This window comes from Rousettus aegyptiacus, unplaced genomic scaffold (assembly GCF_014176215.1).
Source record: "Rousettus aegyptiacus isolate mRouAeg1 unplaced genomic scaffold, mRouAeg1.p scaffold_m13_p_12, whole genome shotgun sequence".
In the NCBI taxonomy this organism is placed as follows: Eukaryota; Metazoa; Chordata; class Mammalia; order Chiroptera; family Pteropodidae; genus Rousettus; species Rousettus aegyptiacus.
In genome coordinates this window covers 55,231,779-55,247,056 of record NW_023416287.1, presented here as the reverse complement: position 1 = coordinate 55,247,056, position 15,278 = coordinate 55,231,779, and the positions used below count along the sequence as shown (strand labels likewise).

Below are 15,278 nucleotides of genomic sequence, written 5' to 3'. Positions count from 1 at the left end.
TAAATAATGAGATATCTGATCCTAGGTCGAGGACTCAAAACTTCTATTTTAACGTAGGAAACAGTCTCTAAAACTTTACCAAAAAATGTTATTACTTTCTTTTATGAAAATACTTTACACATAATAAGAAATGATTTCAAAACTACATAGTAACGACTGATCCTTTCGTTTACCTCAGAGTTCTAGCATTTCTGCAGCAATGGCTCCCTGAGACCCATCTATGTGATGGGCTGTGGGTGGGGGATGGAGGGGGATGGTATCAAACTTAATAAGAAGGAAGATTAAATGACTGACACACCAAGGCCTCAGTGGGAGACCTGTTTGCTCAGGTGCATCTATATTAAGAAAACAGAACAATTCCTAATCCTGATCTTAACTAGTTCTGCAGAATAAAAACGTTCAAAACTATAAGCCCCCTTAGTTTTTTTTAAGAGTTGGCCCACTACAAGACCACAAAGCTGTCCTTCCTCTAAAATTCAGTTTAAAAATTCCCAATGTTCTTTAATCCTTGCTTGAAATAAATTGTAGACTGGCTCTGGACAAAGGCTCCCTGCAAGGCTGCTTATTTCTCCGTGGGAGGAGAGGACATCTACCAAAGTCTTCTCAGGTCCAATCATATTTCTGATGAGTCGGCATCTATGGAGATCAGCACTGACTTTTACCTTAAACCTATAAAACCAATTTAGTCTGATAGTTCAGATCTGTCCCCTGACTTGGCAAAGATACTGAATCTTCTGCAGAAGTGATCATCTCTGTGAATAATTCACAGATCACACTTTCTAGTAATTTTGTGCTCTTTCCCAATCAATCTTCAGAGAAGTCACTTGAAAATACCCTGCAAATGGTATCTCTTTACTCACAAGCGGGGCGATTGCCCGCTGACCTGAAGTTAAAGAACTGGAGAAAGCAGTTAGATCTCTAATAACATTAAATGAGTTTTTACTATGCCATGAAAAGGAATTAAGAATGAAAAAGCTACAGACTTGAAGAGGAGAGTGGGGTTTGGAGGGGCAGCTGAGTGAGCTGTTCTGTTATACCCTGAATGAAAGTGTACGGTTGATAAAATACCCATATCTGCGTGGTCCTTTATAAGAGGGCTTTGTCCTAAATCAGCGAGAGGTCAGCCACAGGGACCTCGTGGTGCAGGGGCCTGAGGTTTAGGGATTAAAATGACTTGGTCACATAACTAAAGAGCAGCAGAGGCTCCCTTTACATCACAGCTAGCCACTTGCGGGGAGCTCCCTTAATCTGCTTTGGTACCCAATTGTTCTCCAGAGCCACACGTCTACATTGTCCCCGGTGACTCTGCTGAAGCTGTTTTTTCCTTGTCAAGAGGTGTGGTTGGCCTGAGCATGACACTGCCACGAGGAGGAGGAGACACCATGCCACTGTGGGTGAGGCTGGCATCCTTTCCCTTGCTCACTAGCCTCTCTGCACACTGGACGTTGAGGTCGCCACTCAAGACAGAGTCTGAGGTCCTTCCTCTACTCTCCACAATGCCCACCCTCTGTGCCAACAAAAAGCCCACTGCAGAATGCTACATACACTCAGGCATCCACTGCTGTTCTCGCCCCTCTGCTCAGTGCTAAACATACTAAAGAAGACATTATTATCCCAGATGGGAGCTTCAGCTTCCAGATGCTGGACTTCCTGTGCTGGGAGGCCTATGCAATCTCTCCCTGGCCTTCTCTGACTCACCAGTTATGACTGCTCCAGGCTTTCCTGCAGAGAGGGAAGCCGTCAGCATTTACTGGGCACCTGCTAAATGAATCCTGACTATGCTGGTCCTTTTTAGATATGGCAACTTTGAGGAGAACCAGGACTTAATATTATTCCCATTTTACAGAGAGAGAAAAGGAAGTTCGAACAGCAAGTATTTGCAGAGGATGAGGGAAAAGGGAAACATTCGATTCCGATTCCATCACATCCCTAAGCATCTTCCCACAGCTTCATGTTGCCTCTTCCAAGTTCTCGCTCCTCCACCCTTTCTTTAGCTTAGAAGTTCACAAGAATTCAACCCATTTAGAAGTGAATGGCCACACCCTTTACCCAAGGGTTGTGTTAAAACGCAGATTACAATGCAGCAGGTCTGGGAAGAGGTGTTGCTCCACAGACCACGCTTTGAGTAGAGTCATATAGAAAGCCTGATGACATATACCAGGCAAATGTGTCATCTTGAACTGTGCTGATGGACTCACAGTGACCAAATCAAGAGATGATGGTCCCTGTTTCCTCCACTGCATCAGGATTTAGGGCCAGTGACAACTAGTTTATTCAAAGGAAGACTCTAGATGCCCCGGGGTCTATAACCATGCTGGACAGAGATGTGCAGATGTTGAGTCTGGTGAGTTGATGGCCCAGAGGAAGGGAGGGGCTGTCATTTGAGTGGAGGAGGAGGAGCCTGGCTCTTGGGAACTCTGAAAAAAAAATAGGACCGGTGGCCAGAAGTAATGTGGAAACAAAGGGTTCACGACACTGAAGCTCTTTTTTACACCTGGAGCCCTCCAACAATGCAAAAGTGCCTTACAAAGTTAAGCTGCTGCCTCTGGAGATTTTCAAGCGGAAGCCGAATCAATGCTTGTTACCAATAGTAAAGAGTGGATTTCTAGTCTAGCTTGGTGATTGAAACTGATGATCTTCACCATTTCATCCAACGCTGATGTTCCAGGATTCTAGTTTGAACTTATATCTTCTTTGGGAAAAGAGCCTGGCCTAAACTGAAACTTATCTTATGTGACCCTACACACCAGACTGCTCCTGGACAAATCCTAAATCCCTTTGTGCCTTTTGATCCGGCTCCCCTCCATTGCCCAGCCTCTCATTTGCTAACTGGGAGAGTCAAGTTAATTCTCACACAGATGAGTTACCTGGTCCAGCCGTCCTTCAGCGCCTCTGTGCAAAGCTGTGGGGAGAGGAGCACGTCTATCATCTTACACTGAAAAGCTCTCTTTGGTCTGAGAGCACCTCAGTCACTTCTGATCTGATTCCACAAATACTGTCGTTTTAGCAGGAACCAGAAGAACAGCCATGTGTTGTTGAAATTCAGAGCAGAAACAGCTTAGCCAACAAATATAACTCTTTGTACTTGTAGGGCAACTTTCTTTCCTTGTCTCTATGGCAACCATTTCTTTAATTGTCACAACACTCCTGGAGGGGGAATGGAGCGTTTATATCCCTCTTTTTTTAAAGCAGGATATTATGTGGCATCCACGGAACTAATGGATGTAAGCGTAATAAACAGAATCTAGTCTCTCTCTCACTCTTAGCTGTAGGTTGAGTATAATATGATGGGCGTCATAAGTCAGCCGTGAACTGACGGCACATCATGTACCAAGCACTGTGTTGAGAGTTTACCTAACTTATGGCATTTCTATGAATCCTCAAAACCACCCACAAGATAGAGATTATTTCCCTAGTTTCGGTGAAGAAACTGAGGCTCAGTATGGTTATGTGTAACACTGTACAATGTTACACTGCTGCTTCTGCCTAGGAATCAAATCCTAGGCTGTCACCTTCCAGAACCCAAGGTAGGAACCACTGGTCGCAGAGCTCTGTGTCTACAATGTGTGAACAGCGTCGCCTTCACTCGAATATAAGTACTTCTAAAGCGAGGCCTTGGAGCCATAATGACTTACAGAAGAAAATAGTAAGTCTCTTCTAGAAAGCCAGGAATTTAAAACCTGTCTACAAAACCAAGTTCGAATGCCCACCTGCTTCAGTGCGTCGTCTAAGCACCCCAGCCAGGCGCATGATATAGTGTGGGCAGGGTAGCCATGTGTCAGCATTTGCCCTCCTGTGGAAACACAACGCCCATAACATTTTGTGTTTTCCAGGGACCTTTAGAATTAGAATTGCCTGTAGCTAAACTGCTGCCCCACAGAGAATCTCCTCCTGATCCTGCCCTTCACGTGCACCCAGCCCTGCAACTGTGCAAATTCTGAGGCTGTCAAATGGAGGTAGGAGAGGGTCAGGATGCCCTCTAGGACTGTACCGCTAACCAAGGGCCTTCCTGCAAAGTTACACCCAGGAGACTCACCTGGTTGTCACGAAGGACAATGTGAACCCCCAAAGGACAGGGATTTTTGAAAGAGGGCAATGGTAGCAAAAATAGTGAAGGAAGTTTCCTCATAACCCACCTTTCTCTTTTTTACCAACTCGACCTTTCTGTAATATTTCTGGGGGAAAAAAATTAAAAGCATCATCACTCTTAGACAACAAAGCACACCATTCACTACGTTATTTGCGCGTCAGCATGTACCAGAAAACTTCCAGCTCCATCACTTGAGAATGACTCACCGTAGGCTTCCTCCTGTCAGGACGTCAGTGATGTACCTGAAATCTATGCAATATAACAGCATCCTGGGGTCCTGGCAGGATGACAGGAAGGGAGAAAGGCCCAAATCAATTCACAAGATGATTATGTTTCTAAGAATCTGCTTACCCTGATACATGGAGCTTACCCTTTCCGGGAAAGGGCCTTTGGGATTTGTTTTACATTGTTTGATTCTTTCATTCCTCAGTATAGAGTCCTTCAGAGGGTCATTGCTGTCTCCTGGTAAAGTCCTCAGGCCCTCCCTCAAATCCTAGGCTCCCCATTCCAGGCTTCTGGAAGGAGAACCTGGTGTGTGGCAAGCACTCAGCATGAGTTAAATGGGTAGATGAGTGCCTGGTTTCACTCTGTACAACACTGCTCCACACTGCAGGGCTGACCATGATCCTGGAGCAGCTGAGCAGGAGAGGAAGGAAGGCTGGTCTCAGAGCTGGGCTGCTCAAGGTCGACCCTATGCCTGATGTTTATTAGCAGCATAGCCTTGGGCAATTTGTCTCCTGTCAGATAGGGACAATTCACTTCACTGACAGGAACAGAGTGTATTAAACTGAGAGTGCCCAGCATGCAGAGTCCCTGGATCATCACTGGCTGTACTCTCCCCACCGCTTCCCACCCCATGCTCAGTACTCCACCCACACTGGGGAAGGCAAACATGCAGTCAGGCCCCTGGCAGAGACCTCTCCCCACCTCACGCTAACAGTCACTTGGGAAGCAACTGGTAGCTCCATTCCCACGCAGCTTTTACTGTGACAATTATACTCCACTATAACTTAAAAATTGTAAAAGCTCTTTCAATGCTGAGATTCTGCTTCTTTTAAGAGTACTGGCATTGAAACACGGAACAGGATTTGAAAGAATTAGAAGTCCATGGGTGGCATTTCCAGCACTTTCCTAGTGACCCTCAGGATCATTCAGTTTTGGGGGCCACCCCCTGAACCCTTCTGAAAGGCTAACCTTGAGCCAAGAGGTCCATGTTCTTCTCCTTCAGACGGCACCCGTATGCCACTTATAACTATCAGAGAGATGCTGTGATATCCTACTGTCTTCAGTAGCCAACAGTCTTCAAGGCCAAATGATGCCAAATGATAACAAGGGCCTTCATTTGTTGATCACCAGAATTTTAATGCCCATCCAAGGCATTGCCCTGAGCCAGCTGACTTTCAGAGAGGTTAAGTGACATTCCCCAGGTTACCCAGCCAATAGGTGGTAGAGCCCAGAGTCAAAGCCAGGTCTGCCTGAGTCTGAAGTTCACTGCCCTTAACTTGCCCAGAGTTTTCCTCCTCAACTGCCAGGTGTTCACCCCTGCTATAAACATGTCAAGGAGAAAGGAGACAGCAAGATGCATATCTTTAGAATTGTACTTAGCTCCTTTCCTTCTGGAATGGTACAATCTGATCCATCACTTGCTTTCGGAGTCAAAGTAACCATATTATATCTTAATAATAACATCTTGCTCTTCAGAGTTTGTGAAGCACTTTCCTCCTTTGGTCTTTAAACCAACTCTATGAGATTTCTGGAGAAGTTATGAGCCTCTACTTTTCAGTTAGGCAACTAGAGGCTCTGAGAATTTGCATTATGTGTGAAAGCTCCACATTGGGGGAGGAGCAACCACCCTGCCTGCGGGAGCACAACTATCTGCGACTTAGAATGTCAGACAAGGGGTTTCAGATTCTGCTGGTGTTCTGCTTTATCATCACTACAGTGATCCCTAGACAGTCCTGAGGATATTGACTGATTATCAAAAGACAAGTAATTCATGAAATCCATTTCATTTACGGAAACAGTTATGATGTTAAAGAATTTACTTACCATGTCAACAAGTAACTTCCGAAGAGGCTTGAAAAAGAAAAAACTTTTAAAAACATATGTGTAAAGTATGAAAGTAAATGCAAACCCCCCTTCAAACAGCTGCCCACCTGCCAATCTGTCTCCAACACTGCCTCCTAAACCCTCACCTTTGCTGCTCCCCCCTTTATTCTCAATCCTTTCTAACCTTCTCCTACAATTTCCTAACTACCGCCAGTATCTCTAAAGGGAGAAAAAAATCAAACGACTGCCTACATTTCCTTTGGGGAGCCTGTTATGTATTTGTCTTTCAGGCTGCTCTTAGGGGAGCTGTTTATTCCTCTGCATGTGTTGCATTGTCCCACAGCGCTCCGGAGTGACCGACCTTTCCTGCTTGGCCTGCTTGGCCCACAGGTCCCACACAGCACTGAGGATGGCTGCTGTAGCCAGATGCACAACACCAATCTGGACCAATCTGGTTAGGAAACAAAACGCACTTGCTCTTCTTAGAAATGCAAAAGATACTCAGGTCTCCTAGCCACGGTCACATTTCAAGAATAAAGGCAGCAATGTAAACTCACTTAAAGGCTAAGTTTTTTTTTTTTTAATAGTTTCTAATCTACAGAATTGTTGCATGAATACTACACAAAATAAATCCTATATGTAAATCCTATATGTAAATATAGGATTTATTTTCGATCTCTCTCCCTCTCTGTCTCTGTCTATAAATTTTTATGAAAGTAAAAGTAAATACAAACTCCTCCTATCAAACACCTGCCCACCTGCTGAACGGTCTCTAACACTGTCTCCCAACCCCTCAACTTTGTTGCCCACCTGCTTCTTCCTCAGCCCTTTCTAATCTACTTTAAAATTTCCTAACTGCTGTCAATATCTCTAAGGGAGACAAAAAAAATAAATAAATAAAACAATTTCTTTTGGGAAATATTTTTTTGGGGGAAACTGCTGTGTCTTTATATAAAATATAATATAGAATAAACAAATAAAATTTATTTTACTGAACTATTTGAGAGTAGATTGCAGGTATCACGTCCCTTTAATCCTAAATACCTCAGTGAGCAGTTCCTAAAGCAAAGGACATTTCTCTTATATAACCATAGTACAATGATCCAATTCTGAGACCTGAACATTGATAGAATTCTATTAGCTAAAAGACAGTTCATAATCAAACTTCACAAACTGTCCCAATATTGTACTTTATTTTATTCACACATTGCATTTAGTTGTCACATCTTTTTAGTCTCTTTTATCTGGAACAATTTTTATTTTTTTAAAAAAAGTGATGTTGACATTTTTTAAGTGTTCAGGCCAGTTGACTTGTACAGTGTCCCTCAGTTTGGGTTGATCTGGAGTTCCATCATGACTGGATTCAGGTTAGATATCTTTTGCATGAATTCTATGTAAGCGATGTAATTTGTTTTTTTATTAGGGCTTTTAACTTTTAGTGCTTGGGTAAGTTAATGTCTATTAGACTGCTGCACTGTGAGGTTGCCATTTTCCTTGTCTAAGCAAAGCGATTACATGGCTCCCAAATTTTAGCATCTACAATTATAGTTGCGATAATTACAATAGGGTGATTGCCTGATGTTATCATTCCTTTTATATCAGTTTGTCCTCTATTGTAATGACAATCTTTCTCTGTTGTTTGTTTACTATCTGAATAAACTCATGGATTCTCATGTTATTCAATGAATTATAAGCCATCACTACCATATTTACTTTGATGCTTGTATTGTCCCAGATTTGGCTACTGGGAGCTTCTGAAAGAGGATGACTTTAAGAGCAAATTTAACTCGCTTTGCAGGAGTTAAGAATGAAATCTGAGGCAGTGTGGAAAGGGGGTTCCCTCATGTCTTTCTCTGTGAAGGGACGGGAGACTGAGGGGAGTTAGGAAAGACAAAGCCATGTCAGAGACAAGGGCAAGGCCTGGTTATTGGAACGATTTGAAGTGACAGAACCCTTTCTCTAGAATCTCACTTTTTTCACACCTCGAACTTAGGGTTCAAATAATATCTATACACATAAGAGGTGCTCTGGTCTATCTTCTTAATTTTGCCCTTCTCTTATGTTTCTGCCCTTAATCCAAAACTACTCTCATTCTCTCTCCTCACCAAAAGGTTGCCCATTCAGCACTTAATCATCGAGAGAATTTAGACGTGGGTCTTTCTATTTAGGGGCTGGAGATGAGGTCCAAAAGGGTAGAGACAGTCTCAAGATTCAAATATGTCTAGATTTAAGTCTTACCAAAAGGAACCGTTTACCTCAAAACACTGATTCTATAAATAGTTCAAGTCCTAACTTATCTGAATAAAATGTTTTACTTCAGAATTGTAAAATCGTCTCTATTTTCACATTTGTTGTAATCAAAGGACAACTCAGACCTTAGTAACATTATTTATAGAAGCATTTTACGAAAGAGACCCCTTGCCCATCTGAGCTGCCCATCACTCGTGAGCTGCCTATAGAAGCCTCTGAAGTCACCAACAATGTCCTTAAGATCCTTGTTAAGCACAAGGGGCCAGGGCATTCACAGCACAGACAACTGTTAAAAGAGGATTTAAGTCTAGTGTATGTCTGGGTTTGAAGTCAATAAATTAAGACATGCAAGCACTACAAACTAATGTTGATGTTTTATGAAAGTAATTTTAAATACAAAAGTATATGTTTTTAAAACTTGCCCCAGATATATCTTCTGTGGTTGTCATAGTATCTGAGAAGTAGAACAGCTGTTAATCCATATACTGAGCTTAATTTCTGAGCCAAGCAAACACATTTTGACTGGTTGCCATGTGAAAAACAGACTACAGATCCAAAAATTTAAATTATGTTCCCAAATTATTTTCTTGTTCACTTTGTAAAAGTGTCCAGACAGTCAGATTCAAAACCAAACTTTGCTAGTTCATTGTTCCAAAGGAATAAGAAGACTAATTTATAGAAGTAAAAAAAGAAGTGCCTATTCATTATTTTCCAGTAGGGGAAAATATCTTGAATTCACAACATAACACACTATTAAAGATGAAATGAATTTGCAATTAGCCTAATACAGGTCAGCTGTTAAAGTACATGAAAACACTAGTTATAACATTAAGTTGCTTACTATTGACTTATAATATACTACATTTTTCATGCATAATTTGAAGATTAAATTTAATTTGGGTCAGCATTACAATGAATTATTTATTTTTGGTGTTTTATTTAAAAAGGCTTTATTATGTTATTTCAGACGATGAATAAGTAGCAAATCAAATGGGAATTTCTATTTCTTCTATTCTTTGCTCGGTCTATAAAACACTTAGTCTATATGTAAATGGCTGAAATAATCAAATCACCAACTTAGTCCCAAAGCAATTCATTTATTAGAAAAAATTCTGATAAACTTATTTGGTATTGTCATTGCTTCGATATTAAAATTTTCAGGTCATTTAATAGGATAGTTGTAGAGATACAATTTTACTATCAGTCATATCCTAGGAAGAAGACCTTTGAAAGTATTTGAAACATGCTCTTAGAAACATGTCTGGCCTCTGGGTGAACAGCTCTCAGAGGATTACGCATCTGTTCTGACATGGAGCGTTTAAGGCTGAACCAACTATCCTGTGTTAATGGGCTACAGAATCATTCCAGTTCAGATATTCATACCCTCGAGTTGTGAGAAGACAGAATCCTCACTCCTTGATGGGTGATGCTCTTCGATTACAGCCATCTAAAGTCAGCAACTCAGAAAGAGGCAAATTGTTATCGATGTCAAACCTCCACCTCATTGATGAGATGGTTGCTGGAAACCACTGACTGAAGCACATCTCTCTTTTGTGACACAAGGGCAATGTATTTAACAAAAGTTAAGGATGACCTCGTTTTTTACAGTTCTAAAAGATGCACAAGCAACACTAACATTTCTTCTATAGTATGTGGATTTTCCTTGCTCAAACTGAGGCCGCTTGTTGCAAGCAGTTAACTAAATTTGATGCATCCGATAGAAATTTGGGTTGCGGTCATCTGACTCCAGCACAAAGAAAAGTCCACTTCAGGTTTTCATGTTTGATACATTATGTGAGAAATTTATCTGGAAAATACTGGTCTGTGAAGGTAGCTTCTTGCTGATTAAACTGAAAAGTTCTCTCTCCTACTACATCTGTCTGGGACTCAATTCTGGGACCTTCCAGCACAGGAAGGACAAATGAGTAAAGCATATGGATGACCACGGGTGTCTGAGCCTGAGAGCTGGCATGAATTCTTTAGGTATATTGGTCTATTCTATATATTAAAAAAAACCAAAAGTAACCTACCCTCCCTCTCCTCTCTCTTTTTATCTTTTAATCTCTCTCTCTTTCTCTCTCTCTCTCTCTCTCTCTCTTTCTCTCTCTCTCTCTCTCTCTCTCTCTCTCTCACACACACACACACACACACACACACACACACACACACACATGCACTCAAGCATTTTCTTTACGGTAATGAAGAAAGACTATTGACTATTTTCTTTCTTTTTTTGTTTGCATCATAAAAGAATGATTAGGTAAGTAATTTGATAAAGGCTACAGGAGAACAGCAAGGAGTTAATGGGATTTTTTTCATCTTTAATGTGAATGCCATGTAACACATTCAGCAAGACTGCAGTGAGTCACTTGATGATATATGTAGCAAGGTTAAAGTTAAAATGGATTCTGTCATGCTGTGGTTTGAAGAGGCAGATGCCAACAATATCACCACAGAAGAACCATTTATTAAAGCCATAAAGAACTGAAAATTGATCTAGCCCTGTCTGAGATGTCCATCTGAACAGCTGGATAGGATGAAAATGGAGGAAGGGAGGGACTGTGAAGACCCTAAAGCACTGAACTCAGCAACCAGCCCAGAAGAGCCTGATATCTGGCTTAGTGGCATGCAGCATGCACAGGGTCCCTCCACTGTGTGGAAGTCAACAAAGTCCAAAGTCTTGGCCGTTAATAGAAAGTGGTTCCAATGGCCTGTCCCATAACATATTTTGTAACCCTTGCTGAGTTTTAAACAACCTTTGGGGGCCACTTGCATGGTTTGCAGTATGGAGAAAGCAGATTCGTAAAGTACTCAACTCAGACCAGAGACAAGTAAAGTCACAGAAGCTACAACACAGCTCAAAAACCTATCACAATCAGCGGGCACTGCTTTGGGGTAAATGGTAACAGTAAATGCTTGACAATGAAGAGGGGACTGGGAAATCATAGCCAAGTCTCCTCCTGCCTGGCAAATTCCAAGTTACCCTTGAGACTCACTTCGAAGCCTTATCTCTGCTTTGAGGCCATCCTGGCCCTCTCGGGCAGTGAACTAACTGTTCTTCTGTGTAACTTGTAGCCAATTTAGAAAATAGTCTTTTTCACACTGCACTAGTATTTCTTTTATGTTTGTCTCCCTGAGTTTATGCATTCCCTTTTCCTAGTATGTAGGACTGTCTCCTTTTTTTTTTTTTTTTAAATTATCTCCACTAACTGGCAAAGTGCTTCATACACATGAGCACTCAAGGGAAATTTGTTGAAGGACTAGCCGATGGCATGACTGAACACCAGTCCTGTGGCAAGCTGGATCAGTAATGACCTTGGTGATATCCACTTAAAATTCAAGAAAAGTTCACTTGGCTTACACAAACACACACACACACACACACACACATTCTTTTATCTACTCAACAAGATTTTGATTCTACAACTGAGAGATAGCTGACAGTATACATATCTACCGAAGAAGTATCACATCACCACTAAAGTTAGAGAATCTGTGTCTTCCCTGCCCAACCCCTCCCTCTTGAGCCTGTCATAATTTGGCTTTGGCCCTAATGATCCATTGGAATTGATCTGGCAAAGGTCATCTTTTTGCATTTCATGAATTTTGTGCCCTGTGCATGGATTATTCATTTTAAAAAAAATTTGTATTGAAATGTTCTGGAGAGGCTGCTTCAGGCAGTCAGGGCATTCTGCAAGACCCGTTGAGCAGCTGTTTGGGCCTCAGTTTCCTTATCTCTAAAAAATGAGGAGCTTAAGACCAGCACTAAGCTCTGGTCCAGCTCTGAGAGAAGAACAACTAACTCATGGATCAATGTGCATCCTACATGATCTGCCTTTCCTAGATGAAGGCTCTGAAACTGGGCAAGTCCAAAGGCGTAAGGCATGAAGAGCAGTGACCTTGAAACCAATTCAGTGTGAAGCATTTTGAAAAGTGAGTAGACACACTGTGTACATCACGACAAGCCTTGCTATGTGAGTGCAGGTCTGCCCCGCTCATGTTCCTCAGTCACTTGCCTAGTTCCAGTCCTCAAAGCTCTACAGAGAAATGGACCAAGATTAAAAGATTTTCCCACAGGCTATAGATAACTACAAGGGGAGAAGCTAAATTCTGCCACTTTTTAAATTTCTCCCAATGAAATAAATAACGATGAAAGGTTGTTTTTACTTACTCTGGGCTGTAAATATAGAAAAAGACAGGTCAGAGTGAAATTTAAGCATTCTGGATCCTTAAGAGAATGTTCAACTCACCAACTTCAGTGCCTTTTCCCAGAGTGAAGGTAATTCCATACCCCTCGAGTCTATCTTCTGCATCGGTCTCTAAGACAACATAGGCAGCCGAGTAGTCAGGGTCTGTGTTCTGCAGGGAAAATTTCCCCACCCAAACAACACACACATGAGAGATCCAAAAATATACTTGACAATGATAACACTAAGAATAGAAATTGCAACAGGAGATATACAAGAAAAGCTCCAACCTGATGGAACCCTGCATGTACCCCAAAGAAAATATATACACTCTTAATGAACAAAAGGGATGTCCTCCTGAAGGATTCAAACTATTTTAACAAGTGCAATGTGTACATTTTTAATACCAGTTTGTAATTATGTTTCCTTTGATGTTCAGCTCAATTTTAAACCCAGGAGTCCACAGCTTTCTCTGTCAACTCTTTGAACAGAGTTACATTCACAAACAGTTTCAAATTGCACAAGCCAAGCTTTCATAAAATTCTCACATAAAATTAAATTTATCTTCATTATGGCCATTTAGAGCAGAGCCTAAAAGACAACGGCATAAATTCAGAGTTGATCACTGAGAGGGAGAGGGGGAGTGAATGAATAATTAAAACTTCAAGACAAATTAAGCTATTTTCTGTTTTGTTCTTTTTTGAAAACTTCTTACTATCAAATAGTATTTTGATAATAAACATTTACTGATGGACTATTATGAAACTCAACATTACTTGTTGACATGCTCCCATGTTAGAAGTGAAAAAAACACAAATCTATCTCTAGAAATTTCTCATAGAGTGGGGAGAAAAAGCCAACACGCAAGAACCAGGTGAGAACAACTGGTAAGACAGTACAAATCATACGCTGATGTGTGGTTAGTTAAAAGTAACATAAAATTTCAAGGAGGAAGAGCAAAGAGGAAATAAGGGACCAGGCCATTTGGATGGACAAAGGGGCAGGTGAAGGCATGCAGGCAAGAGAGTGATATAAGAAACTGAGGTCTCCTGAGATAGAGAAATAAAAGGCCCATGAGGGCACTGTTTTGCAAGTGAATGAAGACAAGATTGGATGGGTGGTGTAGGGGCAGGTAATGGAGACCCCGAAAAGTCAGGCAAAAGATCTCAATGGATTAATAAGAAATGCAGGATGCAAATCCTGAAAAGTTTTGCATAGGGCTATGACAATTTATTACCATTGTTGTTGTTGTATAATATTTATTATTCCAGGCAGTCTATTTTAAGAGCTTTACATGATTTAATTTAATCCTTACAACAATATTATAAAGAAGGTGCTATTATCCTTATCTTACAGATGAGGAAACTGAGTTTAAAGAGACAGAATTTAAATCCCTGTGTTCAAGGACGGGGAGGATGTGCACATAATGGACAGGAGGCCTTTCCCTGGCATTGAAGCCCAGGGGAGGGCATTTGATGTGATATGTCGCCAAGCACGACCTGCATTGCAGAGATCATGCAGGTTGCTGAGGGGCACAGATATGTCCGCCCTTGAGAAAGTTCCAGTTTGGAAGCCATAGTTATAGAAAGTCTGATACTATGAGCCAAAACATGGTAAGTCTCTGAGAAAGACGCAAATGATGAAAGCCAGAAAGAGAACACTATTAGCTATATGCACCTGAAGCTGGGGTAGCATTAGGATGAAAGCAGAATCTGAACTGGTCAGTTGAGGATGGGGAGCTGTGCAGCAATGTGGAAGGGGCATAAAGGATCTGGGAAGGAAGAATCTCTCAGGCCAGGTGAAGGCAGTAAACGGACAGAAAACGGAAAGACTAGAGTGTTTTTAAGGGTCGGTAACCATCCTGGTTTTGGTGGTTCCTGAGGGAGAGGCTGGAACATAAGACTCAGAGAGAGACTTCAGGAATTAAAGACCCATGGATGAATCTGGCCTACATGGAGAAGAAGCAATAGAAAAGAGAATCCTTTCACTGAAGCCTTCTGTGAGGGTCAAAGGAGGAGATGAGCTGAGAGTGATTTGAAGTTTTTGAGTCCTTAGGACTGGCAGAATGATCCCAAAAGGATCAGGATGGAGTGTGGGTCAGATTATGGAAGACAATAAGTTCAGATTTTGACGGATGGTGTTTAGCATAAAGGTGAAAAATCCACCACAAAGTGCCGAGGTGGCAGCTGGACTTGAGGTGAGAGGGAAGATCCGGAAATGGGGTCTGGGTGTCTTTGGCATTAAAGTGGCACTGAAACTGTGAACATGGAGGGGTCTTAATCAGAGTGTGCAATGAGATGGGAAAGGCTTGAGGCTCGAGCCTTGGAAGAAGGGGGTCAGTATAGGAAGAAGGATCAGTCAGAAAGGCGGGAGGCCAGCAGGGCAGAGATGGCAGAAAAAGGGGTAGCAGAGAGTGTGAATAAGGGACACTAAAAGCAGAAATAATAAGGGGACTCAAGGAGAAGAAAGGAGACAGAAGGCAACTTCGGATTAAGGAGAAATCAGATGTAAAGGATGAGGCAACAGGCATGGAATAGTAATTTAGTGTTTGGTGGGGAAGGGGCAGAAACAGAAGGGCGCAGAGAGGTATGAGGGTCAAGTAAAGACTATTCTACAAGTGAGAAGCCCTGTCCAAGTAGGATGGAAACAGGATCATTGGAAAAGGAAAGCCTGAAGATAAAAATGCTAGAGATAGAGGGGAT

General features: G+C 41.8%; 1 protein-coding gene across 1 annotated transcript in view; it reads right to left on the bottom strand.

Moving 5' to 3' along the window:
* The window catches only part of ENOSF1 (enolase superfamily member 1), a 32,693-nt gene that overhangs the window by 14,755 nt on the left and 2,660 nt on the right, over positions 1–15,278 (bottom strand). Inside the window, 9 exon segments of the mRNA XM_036229024.1 lie at positions 594–669; positions 2,868–2,902; positions 3,711–3,793; positions 4,137–4,204; positions 4,297–4,367; positions 6,140–6,166; positions 6,497–6,639; positions 9,773–9,836; positions 12,640–12,748. Of these exon segments, the coding sequence (XP_036084917.1) occupies positions 594–669; positions 2,868–2,902; positions 3,711–3,793; positions 4,137–4,204; positions 4,297–4,367; positions 6,140–6,166; positions 6,497–6,639; positions 9,773–9,836; positions 12,640–12,702 (630 nt within the window). The 5' untranslated portion in view covers positions 12,703–12,748.